General features: G+C 38.3%; 1 protein-coding gene across 2 annotated transcripts in view; it reads left to right on the forward strand.

Moving 5' to 3' along the window:
* Nucleotides 1-19,930, forward strand: part of EGF (epidermal growth factor) — a 148,868-nt gene that overhangs the window by 53,142 nt on the left and 75,796 nt on the right. For both annotated transcript variants that reach the window (XM_027837577.1, XM_027837576.1), the window contains exons 6-7: nucleotides 725-850; nucleotides 2,624-2,746. In XM_027837577.1, coding sequence (XP_027693378.1) covers nucleotides 725-850; nucleotides 2,624-2,746 — 249 coding nt within the window. The remainder of the gene's footprint in view (nucleotides 1-724; nucleotides 851-2,623; nucleotides 2,747-19,930) is intronic.

Raw genomic sequence — 19,930 nt, forward strand, 5'->3', positions numbered from 1 at the left:
TTAGACTTGAGTTTTAGACTTCATTTTTCAGCTTTGTATAACCCAAGCACTAGACTTTGTTAAATCTGTGCTAAATTGAACACAAAATTAGATGTTAGTGATATAGCGAGGATGTTCAGTTTTGTGCCTATTTCTAAATAAAAGCAGATGAAGGTGATAAGGGAAGAATTGGTGTTGTGTCTCTGGTAGGGTAATGTGGTGGAAAGATTGCTGGACTTGGAGTCAGAAGACAGACCTTTTCTATCTTTCCTCTGTTACTAATTGTGTGATGATGAAGTCCCTAAGCCTCAGTTTTCTTATCTGTAAAATGGGGGTGATTATAATAGCAGCTACATTATAAGGATATTGTGAGGTTTAAATGAGATAATATATGTAAAAAGTGCTTTGGGAACCCAAGATATATAAATGTCTACTATTTCTTTCTTTAAAAAAAACAAAAACAAAAACAAAAACAAAAACAAAAAACTAAACAACAACAGGTGAAATCAGGTACCTAGGTCTCCCTCTCTGTCCTTCTGAAAGTTATATTATTTTCTACTCTCAGAGAAGCAAATGGACTTTAGAACTCAGAGGAATCCAGGACATTGCAAAGGTGTGTCAATGTTTGTGAAGGCAGTGCTTCTATTGATGTCAGTGGGAGATTAACCTCTTTAAGGACTGTGAAGGAATAAAGCATGAAGTCAGAACTCATCTTCATTCTTAATAAACTATCCTTCTCTTTTAGAGCAGGAATCATGCAACTTAAAGAAAGGTGACTGCAGGATCAATGTGTGTGGACAGGACCCTAAGTCGCATCGATGCAAATGTGCAGAAGGTTACACATTAAGCCAAGATGGGAGGTATTGCAAAGGTAATATGCCAAATCTTTACCTGTAACAGGGCAAAGCAGTCTGGTTGGATGGGTTTTTCTCTCATTCAGAGATCATCAAAGAACCTCTAACCTGAGACCAATCTAAATCCAATTTAAACTTGGGATTTTAAAAGCAGTTACATTTTGTCTCTTCTATTCCCATAGATAGCTTAGTGGTGTTATGGATAGAGATTCAGAATCAAGGAGACCTGAATTCATATCCTGCTTCATATACTTACTAGCTGTATGATGGTAGGCAAGTCATCTAATTTCTCTAAGCCTCAATTTCCTCATCTGAAAAATGAGAATGAGAATAACACCTACCTCAGAGGATGTCATGAGGATAAAATCAAATGAGATATTTCTAAAGCATTTTGCAAACCTTAAAGCACTATATAAATGTTAGCTATTATTATTTCTGTAACCTTGAAACTTGGGGTCCATCTTCAGTTTTCCTGATCTATATCTTGCCACTGGACCCAGATGTCACTGGAGGAGATAGTGAGGCTGATGACTTTGCACAGCCCTCCCTCACTTAAATCCAACTCACCTGCAAGTCATGGCATCACCTTCCTGATGTCATGGTCCTCTTTGAGAATGAAGGATGAACAACAATCTTGAAACTGAGATGGCTTATTTTTAAAATCTAAAAACATAGAGAAGCCCTAAGGTCTTGTAGGAACTCATAGGGTCCCTATGGGCTTTCCAGAGTCTTCTCCAGTCTTGAGGTTCCAGACTCAAGTTGATGGATGCTACAGATGATATCTAGGAGTTTGTAGGTGATTTACTGAGAAAGAGAACCGGGTTAGTGGTTGCATCTCAGGATGTGCACTCTCAGAAGGATGCTCCTGAACTAAGTTGGGGAGGGGCTTCCAAGGGAATCCTAGATCAGACCTCTTAATACTTGACATAGGACAGGCTGAGATGGGTGAGGAATTAGAAACACATAAGATCTGGGATATCAGACCAAGCCACAGTAAGGTTTGCAGTGATAGTAGCATAGTAAATGTGACTGGCCATAGAGGGAAGCTTCTAATCTCTGTTAATACAGTGCTCAAGTTAGTAGGATAGGCAATGAAAAGGTTGAATTGGGGATATCCCCATTACCTTAAGCAGAGATTCCCAAAGTTTCTCAGTCTACGGAGCCTTTTGTGTCTCAGTAATTTTTTCATGGAATCCCTTAACCAAAAGAAATATCTAACAGTTCCATTTATTAAGTAGTTGCATCCAAACAACTTAACAAGTATTTGTATCTTAACAACCTAGTAGCTATTTGAAAAATAATCTGCATAATTTGAAAGAGAAGATGACATTTAAATTTCATTCTTAAATAACCACAGTTACAGACTAATGGGGTACATATACTTGTCAGACACCACACAACTTCTCAAACCTTGGAATCAGAAGAGTCACTGCTAACCTATAGTACCCACTGAAAACCCAGCCTCACCAAGGAGCTGCTTCTAGATTTACATAAACAGCGTACTGCTTTAGTTTGGTGAAATTTGTTACCTGTATCAAAGAGGGATTTTGAGACTAAATTAACAGTTGAAAAGAGAAAATATGATCTAATGTGTAATATTTCCATGTTTTTTTGGATTATTTCATTTATTTCATACAACAGAACTTCTTTTCCATGGAAAGTTATTGTACCTAAATGCAAATTACCAAATTAATTTCATATTAATGATTTATTAATATATTAACAAAAACTATAAATTGATTATAAAGTACAAAATGTGATATTGATTTAATTTAATTTTTTTTGGTCAGATGTCAATGAATGTGCATTTTGGAACCATGGGTGCACTCTTGGGTGTGAAAACATCCCTGGATCCTATTACTGCACATGCCCCAAAGGGTTCATCCTGCTTTCTGATGGGAAAAGATGTCATGGTAAGCCATAGCACTAACCATTGGTTTTACTGTCCTGTTGTCATTTGTTTCTGAAGACAATTGCGATATCTGTGTATAGGTGTGGTTGACCTGACTTATGTGAGTGAGACTGGGTAGCCTTTTCCATATTAGTACATATTGAGAGCAAATCGTTTTTTGCTTCTTTCTAGGAACTTGACAGTGACTTACTTTCTTCTCTTTGTCTATGCACATCTCCTACCTTCTGTGTTAGAGTATAAGTTTCAAAGGTTTAGGACCTGTTAGGACCAGATTTGTCTCCCTGAAGGCCTGCCCTAGGACATTGCATATAGTGATGTGCTTAGTAAACATTTATTGAATGAATGTGATCATTATCCAAAGAATTATTGTTATTTGCAGTTCTCATTTAGTCCAAAGTTGTTTTCTTTTTCCAACCAGAAGTGGGGTAGTAAAGAGCCTGGGCTATGTAGTTACAAACCACACTTAAGTGTATTCTGACATATGATATGATCCCTGACTGTTTCTATGATTGTATAAAAATGATTTCATAGGTCTGGACAAGCGCTAAACTTGCCAATACAGGTCACCATGCCATTGTGGGATAGGGAAGGGATTAGACCTATGATTTAATTGTTACAGGGAATTCCTGGATGAGAAAACTTCCTTTGGTAAGTAAATAGATACTCTGCAACTTAAGAAGGTCATAGAGTTGCCTTGAACTATCAAAGGTCAGTCAAAATGTGTCATACATAGGACTTGAACCCATGGCTTCCTGACTTGGAGGCCAGTTCTCTCTCCCCCTGGCCCTTTGTCCCATTTTGAACGGGTGGTAATTCTTTCTTGGTGTAGCCAAACCTGATGTAACAATGGTCAGAGTTCAGCTTTGCTAATGGTGTTAGACAATTTGGGGAGGCCTACGGATAAGGATGTGCTGATAAATGCTTGACAACCAGCAAAAAATGTATACACAACACACTTTGAAGTTAAATCTGCATTATTAACATTTTCTTTATCACCTCCGTAAGTCTAGAAAATCAACAAAATACTAAATCAAGCCTTGATTTGTAGCATTTGCCAACTTCTGAGGTGTAAATACTCGCATTGAAAACTAACAATTAGCCCTCATGAGCTGGTTTGGGCTGTTCCAGCTCTCCCTTTCCTTTGGGATAAAAACATATTAAAAAGAGCCTCCAGCGGCCACCTAGTCTAACCTAGATCCTAAAGGAATCTCCCCTGTAATAAAGCTGCCAAGTCTTCATTCTCTGCTTGATGACCCATGAGGAGGGGGAACGTACACCCTTCAGTGCAGCTCATCCACTTTTGGACAACTCTCGTTGTTAAGAAGTTTTCCCTGACGTCAAACGTTGATTGGCCTCTTTTTGTAGCTTCCTTGTTTCTCCAAATTCTGCCTTCTGGTGCCAAACAAGACAAGTGGGGCCCTTCTTATGTGTGACAGCCCTTCAGATCCTGGGTCAAAGCTGTCATGTCCTCTTGAATCTCCTCTTTGCTGCCCAAAACTTCCTTACTTCTTTCCACCGATCCTCATGCGACATCAACTTGAGTGCCTTCACCATGTTACTGGCTCTCCTCTGGACATTCTCCAGCTTATCAATATCTATCAACTCTGTGGCCCCCAGAACTACATACAATACTCCAAAAGAGTATTACCTTATTATTCTATTACCTTATTTTTTCTGGAAGGGAGACCTCTCTTGGGCAGTTAAGGTGGCACAGTGGATGGAATGCTGGGTCTGGAGTCAGAAAGACTTGTCTTCCTGGGTTCAAATCCAGCCTCAGACACTTACTAGCTGTGTGACTCTGGCCAAATCACTTAACCCTGTTTGCCTCAGTTTCCTCATCTGTACAATGAGCTGGAAAGGGAAATATGGCAAACTACTCCAGCATCTTTGCCAAGAAAACCCCAAATGGGGTCACCAAGTATTGGACATGACTGAAAAAGACTAAACAACAGACCTCTTTTACTGTAGTCCCAAAATCACGCTTACTTTTTTAAACCACTTCTTCACACTGCTGACTCATATTGAATTTGCATTCTCTAAACCACCCACATCTTTTTTTAGACAAACTGCTGTCTAATCATTGCCTCTGCCATCTTATGAAGTTGATATATTTGTGTACTCGTGAAACTGATATTTTGAAACTAAGTCCAAGACTTTATATTTGTCCCTATTGAATTTCATCTCATTAGATTTAGTCCAGTCAAGATTTTTTTGGATCCTGACTCTGTATTCCAGTGTGTTAGCTACCCCTCCAAGACTGGCATCATTTACCAAGTTAATGAATCTACGCTTTTATCTGAGTATAACTGATAATATTAGTAAATGGCACAGTGCCAGCCAAGTACAGAACCATTGAGTTCTCCACTAGAAATTTCCTGCCATGTTGACATTGAATGATTAATGATTCTTTGAGTCCAACCATCCAACCAACTCAGAATCCATCTACTTTTATTATAATTGATTCCACATCTCTCCATCTTCTCCATAATATTAGTGGGAGATGCTTTACTTTGTTAGAATCTAGGAGAAATCTTGATGCTATTTCTTGTACCTTTCTAGTTCTTATTACAGTGCCTGGCACATAGTAAGTATTTAATAAATCGTTGCTGACCGACTGACCTTTCCCATAACTTATGGGCTGTAGCTATCATGAATACTGTACTCCCTTCTGATCTAAAGGAGTACTGCATTCTGGGAATGCTGGATTGGCTGGGTTGTTTAGCTGCTGATACTGGAGAATCCTGGCCAACGTCTTGTCAGTGTGGAAAGCAAAGAGATGGCATGATGGATTTAAGCTACTTAGCTACCTATGTGACCTTTGGGAAATAATTCAGGTAGCTTCTTTGAACTTTTGTTTCCTCATCTCTAATACAAGTGAGTTGGATTTAGAGTCTCTAAAGTCCATTCCAGCTTTAACATTCTGTGACTGTGTATTCTTAGTTGTTCTCCCTTCCTTCCCAAAGATGAAAATAATTGTAGAAATGTTGTGGTCTTTTCTTAGTAGTGAGTTTCTGTTCAAAGATCTTTAATCTAAAGATTAAAGGATGTCATCATATCCTTGAGATTTATCAGAAGACATAGTTAGAACTTTGACTTAAAGTTGGGACATTTTCAGAACTTTGGGTAAAGTTAAAAGGTAAAAGGACAAAGTTGGCACCTGCCTAGTATCTGATGGATTCCAGGGCTTTATCTGTGATTGCTGGAGCAGTGCTAACAAAAGGGCAGAAGTGTTGTCATCTCTGAGTTATTCTCTGCCTGGCACCCATGAACATCAGTGCAGAAGGAAGGAAAGCAGAGAACTTCAAATATTTTTTAAAAATTTTTAAAAGATAAAAGATAAAAAGAAGGAAAAGAGACAAATATTAGCAAGCAGTGATGGTGTGATGAAATAGGAAAATAAAAGCTGAAAATTCTTTAGTGTGTAAAAAAAAAATCCTAAAGTACAGTCAGTTGGTTCAGCTGCAATGATGTGGGCCTGCCAATTATGTAGTCAGTTGGAGTTACTCATGAGCAATTACATGGGTGAAAGAGTATATGTTTTTGAATTTTACTTGACGCAAAAATTACTCTTGTTTTTATCTTTTCAAAGATTTTACCTTTAATATTCCATGAATTTGCTCTATTTTGCTATATATAACATATATAACAGTGGACAAAGCATTGGACTTGAAGTCAGGAAAGCCTGAGTTCAAATGTGGCTTCAAATACTAGCTATGTGACCTTGGACGAGTCACTTAACCTCTGTCTGCTTCAGCTTCATCAACTATAAAATGGCATCAAAATAGTTCTTTCTTCTCAGGGTTATTGTGAGAATCAATGAGATAATATTTGCAAAGTGTTTAGCATAGGTCCTGGCACATAGGTGCTTAATAATAGGTCCTTCCTTCCTTCCTTCTTTCCTTCCTTCCTTCCTTCCTTCCTTCTTTCCTTCCTTCCTTCCTTCCTTCCCTTCCTCCCTTCCTTCCTTCCTTCTTTCCTTCCTTCCTTTCTTCCTATCTTCCTTCCCTCCTCTCTTTCCCTCCCTCCCTCCTCCCTCCCTTCCTTCCTATGCATCAATACTAAAATACTTTCATGGATTTCTTATCTCATTTATTTGCAAAATCTCTCCAGTGATGAAGATCACAATCCATCCACTCCTGCTCATCCCATGCAGTTTTCATCCAGGTTCTCCCATAAGTTCATCATAGAGGATCCACTCCATGTGCTGGAAGCTTTCTTCACTTTCTCCTCACATTGTAAGGTTCTAGCTATCCTCCTGTCAACCCTCATCCTTGCCATTTGACAACCCAGCTTTTCTTCCTATCATCAATTTCCTTGATGATATCCTTTAGTTTAATTCTTCTTTGAAGTTCTTTATTGCTTGTATGTTGCAGGTGGCTCATGCCTCCACTGTGTTTCTCCATGGTCTTCTGTGAGATATTAATTTTTAATTATTTGGTGATTGTTATATTACACATCTTGCTGTCCAACCATAGTATTGCTCGGTTATTGGCATTTAAAAGATGGGGCCTTTGTTTTCACAGTAAGTTTGAGGTCATTAAAGGAGCTTTATAATTTCCCCCAAACAATCCAGCCTTCTCTCTTCTTCCTGTCCAAATATGGGCCCAACTTCTTGTCCAGTTGTATAGTCTTTCCCCTATATTAATACTGGTGGACTATCCAAATGCATTTCTTAATCCACTCTTCATCCAATTGGTTTTTCCTTGTAGGTGATCAGGTCAAACTTTTTTGACTGATTATAGACTTCTTCTAGGAAGTTCCGAAATGTTCTAGGGCTTGATGTGACTAGCACCATGCCATCCACAAACAGGCATTTGGAGGACCTCACCTTCTATAGATAATAACATGAACTATTAACAATAGCTAGCACTTATGTAGCATTTTAAGGTTTACAAAGTATTTTACACATGCTATTTCATTTGATCCTCTCAACAACTCTGTGTTGTAGGTGCTATTATTGTATAAGGAAACTGAGGGTGAGAGGTTAAATGATTTGCCCAGGGGCGGGAGTATTAGTTCTTTAGGAATAAGATTACAATAGCAATAATAATAATAACTCACTTTAAGGTCTAGAAATTTTTTTTTCACAAATCAATGAGAGAGGTAGTACAAACATTATTATCTGTGTTTTGCAGATGACTAAACTGAATTTAAGTGACTTGGGCTAGTTAGTTAGTGACAGCTAGTAAGTGAAGGAGCCAGGATTCTAAAAGGCCATATGGCTTCAAGAATGGTCAACCAATAAGATTTGGAAATTGAAGGGATGCCCATCAATTGATAAATGGCTGTGTAAGTATACCACAGTATATGATTGTGATGGAATATTATTGAGCCATAAGAAATGACAAGCAGGATGATTTCAGAAAAACCTGGGAAGACTTATATAAACTGATGCAGACTGAAGTGAGTAGAACCAAAACATTGTACACAGTTAACAGCAGTTTTGTACAATAAAGAACTATGAATTACTTAGATATTCTCAGCAATACAATCCCAAAGGACTCATGATGAAACATGCTATTCACCTCCAAAGAAAGAACTGATATTATCTGAATACAGACTGAAACATACTATTCTTTCTTTCTTTCTTTCTTTCTTTTTTCTTTCTTTCTTTCCTTCCTTCCTTCCTTCCTTCCTTCTTTCTTTCTTCCTTCCTTCCTTTCCTTCTTTCTTTCTTTCTTTCTTTCTTTCTTTCTTTCTTTCTTTCTTTCCTTCCTTCCTTCCTTCCTTCCTTCCTTCCTTCCTCTTTCTCTTTCCTTCTTTTTTTTTTTAGTTTGAGTCTTCTTGTAAAAAATGACATATAGAAATGTTTTACATGATTGTACATGTATAAACTATATTGGATTGCTTCCTGTCTCAGGGAAGGGGGACAGGGGAGAGGGAGGGGTAGAATTTTGAACTTAAAACTTAAAAAAAGTTAAAATTTGTTTTAACATGTAATTGGGGAAAATATTATTAAAAAAAAAAAAAGGAAGGTCAGCCAAACAACATTCTAAGGGCTTCTCTGGTGGAGTTTAGATGTAAAATATTACTGAGAAGCAGCATAAACTGGGGCAATGTTACTCAAGATATGCCTGTTTAAGGTAGATCTCTCTTAGATACTATCAAAGACATCGCTGAAGAATCAACATTTCAATTTAACTTTAAACACGTTGTACGTTGGTCCCATGTCATAAATCTTCAAAACAGAATAATAGTAAGGCATCAGTGTATTAAATAATTTTTATGTCTGATGAATTTGGTAAATATGTGTATATGTATACCAAAAGTCTACCATTTGAGAGTATTTCCATTCTTCTAAGACTTAAAAATTTTGGCCGTTTTTGGAAAGGATCATGTTATGAGAGGTGATGTAGCACAGAGGATAGAGAATAGGTGTCAGAGTCAGAAAGATCTGGGTTCAAATTCTGCTTCTGACATACATTGGCTCTGTAATCTAGGGCAGTGAATTAAATGCTCTAGGAAACTCTCTAATCCTGAAAGTGGCAAAACAGGTATTGGCCTGCATTGGTTTAGGTGATAATGCTGTTACATTGTCAAATGTTTTAAAAAAAAATCTTGACATTAAAAAATCCCTTCCAAATATATTATTATTTTGTCCAAGAAAAAACATGTGAATTAATTCTATTTATCATCATATTTACAAAGTAGGAGTTGGATTTTAAGGGTCTATTCTTCATATGTCAAATAGTATATCAACCACAGAAATTGATAATATTTAAGAATGTATTTAGAAAATTCCTTTAAAAATACTTTATAAATGCTGTGATTTTGATGAGAAACATGAATCAATCAATCAATCAATAAATATTCATCAGATGCCTACTATGTACCCTAGAGCAGCTAGGTGGTGCAGTAGATAGAGTGTTAGGCTTAGAATCAGGAAGACTCAAGTTCATGAGTTCAAATCCACCTCAGACACTGTGTGATCCTGAGTGAGGCACTTAACCCTGTTTGCCTCAGTTCCTCATCCGTAAAGTGAACTGGAGAAGGAAAGGGCAAACAATTCAATAGATCCAACCAAGAAAACCCCAAATGGGGTCATGAAGAGTTGGGCATGACTGAAATGATTCAACAACAACAGGTACCTTGCCCCATACTGGGCCAGGTGTTGGGGGTGCACAAAATACAAAAGAGAAACAGTTCCTGCCCCAGGTCACCTTAATATGATTGAATAATGATTTTTACCCTTTAGAGTTTGAAAATAACCTCATTGAGAGGATGAAAACCAGGAATTTTTGTAAGATTTGTAAAGTTTTTGCAAATCATAAAAATCCCCTAAAATTCTGTTCAGTCAGGCAAATTTTATATAGATTTCTCCCACACTAATCAATGTCACACCCCAGGCCAGCCTTAGGCAAAATTGGAAGTGGGTACTATTAATGCACTAAGGTGTCAACTCCCTAATCCCCTCAACTAATCCATGCTAATGTACTAATGGAATAGGTAACAGGCTTTCAAATTACAGGATAGTCTTCTGGGATCACTGTTTGGGCGGGTGGCTCAGAGAGAGTATAAATAGCAATTGTTTCTGTTTTGCCAGAAACCCTGAGGGTCTTCCCTTCCCAGATTGATTTTTTTTTTGACTGGGTAAAAGAGGCCATTTTTTGCCTCATTTTTTTTTAAACCTAGGCTTAATGACCTAATGGGCATTGCCTCAGTCAAACTTAGACCAGGGAAAGACCTTAACTCAAAAAGACCAAGGTCTCCCACTGCATCTAGGGCCATCTCCCGTTATCCTGATCTATATCTTGCGCTCCAGGGGACTGAGTGAGGCTGGTGATTTTGCACAGCTCTCACTCACTTAAATCCAATTCACTTGCAAGTCATGGCATCATCTTCCTGATGTCATGGTCCTTTTCAAGAAAGAAGGACAACCAACAACCTGTGAGTAGTACTAGCTGCACCACTGGGGACCCAACCAGCCAGTTCTAGTTGGGCAAAGCACCTCCTTCCCTTCCTTCATCTTTTCTTCTTTCCATCCTTGTTTCTTTTTGAGAAAGGAATTTAAAAGTTTACAATGATCGATATAATATGTGTAATGAATATACTAATAACTTAGTTTTCTCAAGAGTTACCTTTTCCAGCTTGTGAGTCAGGCTCACAATGCAGCTTGAACTGATCAATCAAACCTTGTACAATCACTGGCATCCTTCTGCCTTCATACCTGAAGTGAAACAAATCAAAGATTGTAGAACCTGTTCTACAGAACTCTGGTTCTGTACGTTAAAGAAGGTGGTCACAACCACCAAAGACTTGACTTTAAAACTGTTGTATTGTGGAACTTATGGGTTTCTCATGGGAAACCACTAAATGATTGTAATCCACCTTCCCCCTTCCTTCCCCATTTGTGATTTAAGTATATAACCTGTGCTTTTACTTCAGCAAAGAGAACATTCCTCACACTGAAACTGATTAACTAAACTACTTGATTACTGGCACTCCACTCTCTAGGCCTGCTTTGTGTGCTTTCCTTTCTTCCTACCTTCCTTCCTTCCTTCCTTCCTTCCTTCTCTGCCTCTGTCCACATAGGATATCATACCCTTACCTCCAGGTGCTCTACCCAAAGGAATATAAATTTTGATTGTTGAAACTTAGCAAGATATCTTGGGGTTTATGGGTTAGATTTCTTTCTTAATGACCATGCCTTAAACCCAAATCACTCTGGTTCTCATTGATTGGCCAACAACAGGTCCCAGTCCAAACTTCACTTGGTCATTATTTGAGCCCTGATTGTCTCAGAGTGAGTATAAATAGCAATTGCTTCTGTTCTGGCCAGAAATCCTGAGGATCTTCCTCTTCCCGATTGATTTTTTTTTTTGACTAGGTAAAAGAGGTCTTTCTTTGCCTCATTTCTTACCTCGCCTTAATCAATGAATGGACATTGCCTCGGTCAAACTGAGACTTGGAAAAGACCTTAACTTAAAAATGCCAAGGGCTCCCCACCATATCCAAGACCATCTCTAGTTGTCCTGAGCTCTACCTTGACACTGGACCCAGATGGCTCCTGAGGTGAAAGTGAGGCTGATGACTTTGCACAGCCCTGCCTCACTTAAATCCAATTCACTCGCAAGTCATGGCACCACCTTTCGTCATCCCATAACTTTTGCTGTTGTTGTTGAGCCAATTCAGTCTTGTCTGCCTCTTCGTGACCCCATTTGGGGTTTTCTTGGCAAAGATACTAGAGTGGTTTGCCATTTCCTTCTCCAGCTCATTGTACAGATGTGGAAACTGAGGCAAGCAGGATGAAGTGACTTGCCCAGGATCACACAGCCTTCCTGATGTTGACAAATGACAACAGCCTTCTGGAGACAGTAAATCCAGAATTTGATGCCTAACCTATTCACATTTGACTCAGAATAAGGGTTTCAGACCAGAAGGGGAAATTTTGGAGAGAACTTTTCTGTTTCCCTGAAGTCATGCCATTATGTATCTGCCCTCTGTGCATATCTGTAGGGATGGCCTTCTAAGCTCTTTCTATTGGAAATGGGCTCCATTTTTGTAGGCTTATATGGGTAGGTAGGTGGTACAGGGGATAGAGCCTGGAGTCTGGAGGCAGAAAGACCTGAGTTCAAATGTGACCTCCCACACTTACTAGCTGTGTGACCCTGGGCAAGTCACTTAACTCTGTTTGCCTGAGTTTCCTCATCTGTAAAATGAGCTAGAGAAGGAAATGGCAAACCACTCCGGTAGCTTTGCCAAGAAAACCCCAAATGAAGAGTCACACAGAACTGAAATGACTGAACAATAGAGCATATGATTGATTCTATAAATAAGAGATGATAAAAGGCAGCCAGTCAGTTGTTGTAAACATAAAATGAAATATTTGAAAAGGCACTTTACTATATAAATTCCAGCTATTATTATTATTTCTATTTTTATTATATGGGGAATGAGAAAGAGATATCAAAAGATCATGGATTTAGAGCTAGAAGGAGGTTTGAAGATATCTAGTCTGACTCCGTCATTTTACAGATGAGGAAACTGAGGCAAATAGGGTTAGGTGACTTGTAAGCATTTATGTAGACAGTAAGTGAAAGAACTGAGATATGAACTAAAGTTTTCTTACTCCAAAACCAATGATCTCCTTCTGCCTTCAGCTCTACCTTGAATTTTAAAATATCTGAGGCAAAAACAGCGAAGGTGTTACTATCTCTGATTGATCCCTACGCCTCAGATATTTGAGCCTTCAACACATCGTCTCCCCTTTCTGGTTCTACTACTGTTTACATTTCTATAACCTGTACAACTTTGGGTAGGAGAGAGTATGTCCCTTTGGCATGTTATTATTAGCTAAGGGTGTATGGGGAGTTCATGAGGACTAGTACCTCTGGTGGGACAGCTGCCTATTGACCTTTAGTGTCCATCTGATTCACCCAGCTCTCATCTGCGGCTCCAAGAAACTGTAGCAGAGTAGTAGCTACATCCTGGTAAAATTGTCTTGGCAGATGAGCTAAACCAGGTTGAGGGTAACTGACAGACCTCAAACCCGTCTACCCCAAGTAAGTGAAGACTTTCCCAAGCAGAATGGGTGGATGAGAATAATTTTTACAGATGGCCACGAAGGCCGCTGAAGAAGGTGCCATGGAGGGAGCACTTAGAGCTTGGTCAGGCATTGAAGACGCCAAGGTCATCTACTTCGTTTGCAGACATCACCAGTTATCTTGACTTTTGTCCTGCCGCTGGATTCTGATAACTTAGGAAGAGAGAGTGAGGCTGATGATTTTGTGAAACCCTGCTTTACTTCAATCCAATTCTCCTATTCAAAAACGAAGGACAAACAACAATAATTAGCTAGATTTAAAGTCTGTAATGAGTGACCCTCAAAGCCCACTATGCATAAAATGGAAAATAAATCAGTTCAGACTGAACATTTTTCTTGGGCCAAATACACGCCCACTTTCGTAGACTATTCCCTGAAAATGCCAGAGTTCCCCTTGAACATTCCACATGGTTTTACTTCCAGAATAGATTTTCTGAGAATGCGACAGTTTGAGCTAGATTAAAGACATGTGGTATTTTTGCTCTATAGTGAATCTAGTCAGTAGACAGAAAAGACGAAGAGGTACAGGGAAGCATGGGCCCTGGACCACAAAGTCCACTAATGGGTTGAGTGGAAATATTTGTGTAATGCAGATTTACGAATACCTCTTACTCTAAAAGTAGCTTTCTGCCTAGTTCCTTTCCTAGAGAAATGCCGTCCTGTTAATGCTTAGAGTCTAAGAGAAAGTATTTGATTCATAGCAAAAATTGCCAAACCAGAGTGAATATTTTGAATTGAAAGAGTCAGCTTCTTAAAGAGCTCCATTTTCACTTTTAGCATCAGACTTTTGGGGAGTGTGTGCTCAGAGAGAAGATATAGCCTAATAGACTATCAAGATTGCCTGTAATCATGATTTCAGAGCCTTTGAGCTTATGAGTTTTGTGGTTAGGATTTTGACTCCCATAAAGAATTGCAACCTGACCTTTCAAAGTATGGATCATTTGATATGGAAAAACTGTACTAATGGTTTTTTAAGGTCTTTTTTATTAATTTATTTTTAGTTTTCAACATTCACTTTCGTAAGCTTTCAAGTTTTAAATTTTCTCCCCCTCCTTTCCCGCCTCCCTTCCCTAGATGGCATGCAATCTGATATAGGCTCTACATATACATTCCTATTAAACATATTTTCACATTAGTCATGTTGTAAAGAAGAATTAGAACCAATAAGAGGAACCACAAGAAAGAAGAAATGAAAGAAAACAGAAGAGAGAAAAAAAAACAAATAGTATGATTCAATTTGCCTTCCAACTCCACAGTTCTTTCTCTGGATATAGATAGCATTTTCCATCATGAGACTTTTGGAGATGTCTTAGATCCTTGCAGTGCTGAGAAGAGCTAAGTCTATCAAAGTTAGTCATTGTACAATGCTACTGTGTACAACATTCTCCTGGTTCTGCTCACTTCACTCAGCATCAGTCCACTACAAGTCTTCCCAGGTTTTTCTGAAATCCGCCTGCTCATCATTTCTTATAGGACAATAGTATTCCATTACATTCACATACCACAACTTGTTCAGCCATTCCCCAATTGATGGGCATTCTCTCAATTTCCAATTCTTTGCCACCACAGAAAGAGTTGCTATAAATATTTTTGTACATGTGGGTCCTTTTCCCATTTTTATGATTTCTTTGGGATACAGCCCTAGAAGTACTATTGCTGGGTATGTACATTTTTATTGCCCTTTGGACATAGTTCCAACTTACTCTCCAAAATGGTTGGATCAGTTCACAGCTCCACCAACAATGCATTAGTGTTCCAATTTTCCCACATCTTCTCCAACATTTTTCATTTTCCTGTTTTGTCATGTTAGCCAATTTGATAGGTATAGTGTTTGTTTTGATTTGCATTTCTCTAATCAATAGTGATTTAGAGCATTTTTTCATATGACTATAGATAGCTTTAATTTCTTCATCTGAAAACTGACTTGTATTGTTATAAATTTGATTTAGTTCTCTACATATTTTAGAAATGAGGCCCTTATCAGAGACACTGGTTGTAGAAATTCTTTCCCAGTTTTCTGCTTCCCTTCTAATCTTGGTTGCATTGGCTTTGTTTGTGCAAAAACTTTTCAATTTAATGTAATCAAAATTATCCATTTTGCATTTCATAATGTTCTCTATCTCTTGTTTGTTCATAAATTCATCCTTTCTCCATAGATCTGAAAGGTAAACTATTCCTTACTCTCCCAGTTTGCTTATAGTATCAGCCTTTATATCTAAATTGTGTGCCCTTTTTGACTTTATTTTGGTATATGGTGTAAAATTTTGGTCTATTGTCTGGTTTCTGCCATACTCTTTTCCAGTTTTCCCAGCAGTTTTTGTCAAATAGTGAGTTCTTATTCCAGAAGCTGGGGTCTTTGAGTTTATTAAACAGTAGGTTACTATAGTCATTGACTACTATGTAATGTGTACCTAACCTATTCCATTGATCTGTACTAATGGTTTTGACCTTGGTGTTTGGTTTGAAGAAGCATTACATGTAGGTTACCAAATTGTTGGAAACTGGCCTACTAAGATTATAACTCTTGACTTGGTAAGGACAGCTGAAGCAAACTCATCCAACCTCAAAGTGACTTGATAAATGTGAGCTACCACTGTTATTGTTATTCAAAAATTCATTTAAATATGGCATTTCCTAAATCTTCATAGGATCACAGATTTAGTGTTGGAAAGAAAAGTAGGGTTGATTTTATCCTAATCTCTCATTTTACAGATGAATAAACTGAGGCCAGGAGAGGTTAAGCTACTTGTCCAAGGTCACACAAATCAAGAAAGGACAAGTAAATATCTGAATGCAAGTCCTCTGCCTCCAAGGCCAGCCTATTTTAGATGCCTTACTCAATCTCTTTCTAATTCCATTAGGACTAGAAGCCCTATGGGCAGCTAGGTGGTGCAGTGGATAGAGCACAGGGCTAGGAATCAGGAAGATTCCCTCTGCCCCTCCCTCCACACACACACACACACACACACACACACACACACACACACATCCCACCCCCCCACATACATACATATATATATATATATATTATATATAATTATATTAAGTCAATGAGATAAAGTGAGGGAACCTGAGTTCAAATCCAGTTTCTGATACTTCCTACCAAGTGGGGCCTTGGGCAGGTCACTTATTCTCTTTGAAAAACTTATTCTGTTTCTTTATCTGAAAAAATGAAAGACTTGGGCAAGATAATATCCAAGGCCCCTTTTGGCTTTAAATCTATATACTTGATTTTTCCCTGATAGAATGTTAGCTCCTTGAGGGCAGGGACTGTTCTGCTTCTGTTTTTGTGTCATTAGAGCTTATTATAGTAGGTGCTTAATAAGAAATGCTTGTGGGGCAGCCAGGGAAGCACCTGCCCTGGAGGACCTGAGTTAAAATCTGACCTCAGATATTTACTAGCTGTGGAACCCTGGGCAAGTCACTTAACCCTGATTGGAAGAAGAAAAAGGAGAGGGAGAAGGAGAAGGAGAAGAAGGGGGAGGAGGAAGAGGAGGAGGAGGAGGAGGAGGTGGAGAAGCAGAAGAAGCAGAAGAAGAAAAAGAAGAAGAAGAAGAAGAAGAAGAAGAAAAAGAAGAAGAAAAAGAAAAAAGAAGAAAAATAAGAAGAAAAAGAAGAAGAAAAAGAAGAAAAAGAAGAAGAAAAATAAGAAGAAAAAGAAGTAGAAGAAGAAGAAGAAGAAAGAAGAAGAAGAAGAAGAAGAAGAAGAAGAAGAAGTAGAAGAAGAAGAAGAAGAAGAAATGCTTGCTGTTTGATCCCGTGAATATTTAGGAGGTAGACTCCACATATTTCAGTGACTCTTTGAATAGCAATAATAATTGAAAATTATATAGCTGCTTTAAGGTTTGTGAAGTGTTTGACATACATGCTCTCATTTGATCCTCACAATAACCCTGTGGGGTAGGTGTGATTATTATCTCTATGTTAAAGATAAGGAAACTGAAACTCAAAAGTTAAGTGACTTGTTCATGGTTACACAGTATTTGAAGGAGGATTTGAACCCACTCTTTCTTGGACTCTACAGGAGTCTAGTTCAGTAAATCTTAGAGAGGCACAGAAGAAATAGTGTATTTGGAGTTAGAGGATCTGGGTTCAAATCCCAGCACTGTCATTTAGTACCTGTGTGACCTTGGTCAAGGCACAATGTAGACTCTCTCACAGCCTCAGTTATCTCATCTGTCAAATTAGTGGGGCAGGGGTGGACTAGATGGCTTCTGAGTTCTCTTCCTGTTCTAGAGCTATGTTCTAGAGCACTCTACCCACTGTATCATACACCATGAAAACAGCAAGGGATACTTTATCAAATGCTCTATTAAAATCTGGGTAAACTCTAACTTCAGTATTCCCTGCTCTACCAGTTTACGAACCCTGTTACAGAAGGACGTAAGGTTAAGCCAAATCTGTTCCCTTTGGCAGAAAAAGACAGAATCAAAGAGAGAATTGAGCATTTCTATCTTTTCTATTTTTGTCCATTTCTTGGTCCATATTTTGTCCATTATCATTCTCCTATCCACTTCAGCAATGGTCTTATCCGTTCTTTCATCTTCCTCTTTCCTCCCTACTATTCGATGCTCTTGTGAGTTGATATAGCCCACCCAGCTCATTGCCATTTGGGTTTGGGTGAGGCAAGTCATCCCTTATCTCTGGGCTCAGTCAGATAAAAAAAAACACATTTATTTTTTCCATTTACATATAAGGACAATTTTTAACATTCATTTTTACAAAATTTTGAGTTCCAAATTTTCTCTCTCCCTCCCTCCCCTCCCCTCTCCCTGAGACAGCAAGCAATTTGATATAGGTTATACATGTGCAATGGTGCAAAATATATTTCAATGTTACTCATGTTGTGAAAGAAGAAACAGACCAAAAGAAAAAGACTACAAAAAATAAAGAAAGTGAAAATAGTATGCTTTGATCTGCATTCAGACTCCATCAATTATTCCTCTGGATGTGAATAGCAATTTTCCTCAGGAGACCTTTGGAATTGTCTTGGATCATTGTATTTCTGGGAATAGCTAAGTCATTCACAGTTGATTATTGTAAAATGTTGCTGTTACTGTGTACAATGTTCTCCTGGTTCTGCTCATTTCACTCAGCATCAGTCCATACAAGTCTTTCCAGGTTTTTCTGAAATCCGCCTGCTCATCATTTCTTATAGTACAATAGTATTCCATTACATTCATATACCACAACTCATTCAATCATTCCCCAATTGATGGTCATTCCTTCAATTTCCAATTCTTTTCTACCACAAAGAGAGCTGCTGTAAATATTTTTGAACAAGCAGGTTCTTTTCCTTTTTTTTTTTTAAATCTTTTTGGGCTGTAGACTTAGTAGTGGTATTGCTGGATTAAAGGGTATGAGCACTTTGCCCTTCTGGTTAGTTAGTATTGGTGTCAGTATTGAGTAATATCACAAAGGTCCAGTTCTGGAGCTTTCTAGTTGATAACAAAGAAGATGAAAATCTCATAGTCACCAGATCATGCTATGTAACCAGGTGATACAGTGGATAGAGTGCCAGGCCTGGAGTCAGGAAGACCTGAGTTCAATTCTTCCTGGCCATCAGCAAATCACTTAACATCTATACTGTAAAAAAAAAAAACAACAAACCCAAACAGGAGTAATACCAACCACGTCATAGGGTTGTTGTAAGGATCAAATGAGATAGTATTTGTAAAGAACTTAGCACAATGTCTTGGCACATAGTAGGTGCTTAATAAATGCTTATTTTCTTTCCTTTCCTCTGTAGTCAGATAACCCATCGTCTATCACCATGTGCCCCTTGGACAAAGCTGGATAGTGAATAGAAGGAGGAAGGTCATAGATTTAGAGGTGTCATGGCCTCAGCACTTATCTAATCCAGCACCTCTCATTTTACAGATGTAAGAAATTGAGTCCCAGTAAGTTAAGTGAGTTATATAAGGTTTATAGTAATTTATAGAATGGGAATTTGAACCGAAATCCTCTGACTTCAATTCCAGCTCCATTTCTCCTCCACCATGCTGGGCTTGATTATATGAGGATTAGGCATGCTTTCAATGATCCCAAACTACTTGTTGTTGCTCAGATCTTTAATAGCAATACTCTTAACAATGATGCCATGCAACTGTGACTTATGGGACATAAGTCATGATCTCAGAAGAGTTAAAATTACAAATAACCCAAAGGAAAGACATAAAGGCATAAACAGGCCTCAGTAAGTTACCAGTGATGACTTGCATTCAGTAAATGGAATGCAGGAAGATACTGAGGATATGTATGGCCAGCAAAGGAAGTGCCTAGTCATGATAGACAATATGGTGGGCTACCAGAGTGGTACCCTGGTGCCCTTCAGATAAAAGGAAAAGAAAACAAAAGAGATACTAGATGGGCAACTTAAGTGGGTACGCTGGTACTCAAGATAAAAGGAGAAAAAGCCAACAAAACCAAGAGGAAGGCCTCCAGTGTCCTGGGTAGATATTCTATGGAGGATTTATGGTAAAATGTGGAGAAGAGTTGTATAGGAAGAAAACAGGGATTGTGACCTATGTACCAATAGAGTTAGGGTTCATTTAAAGTTTCCAAGTAAAAGCATCCAGTTGATAAAGTTCTGGATTACACATTGGTCATGACCTATGATTTCATCCAGAGAGGAAACTCTTG

The sequence above is a fragment of the Vombatus ursinus genome, unplaced genomic scaffold (genome assembly GCF_900497805.2).
Source record: "Vombatus ursinus unplaced genomic scaffold, bare-nosed wombat genome assembly UNPS02014821.1, whole genome shotgun sequence".
Lineage (NCBI taxonomy): Eukaryota > Metazoa > Chordata > Mammalia > Diprotodontia > Vombatidae > Vombatus > Vombatus ursinus.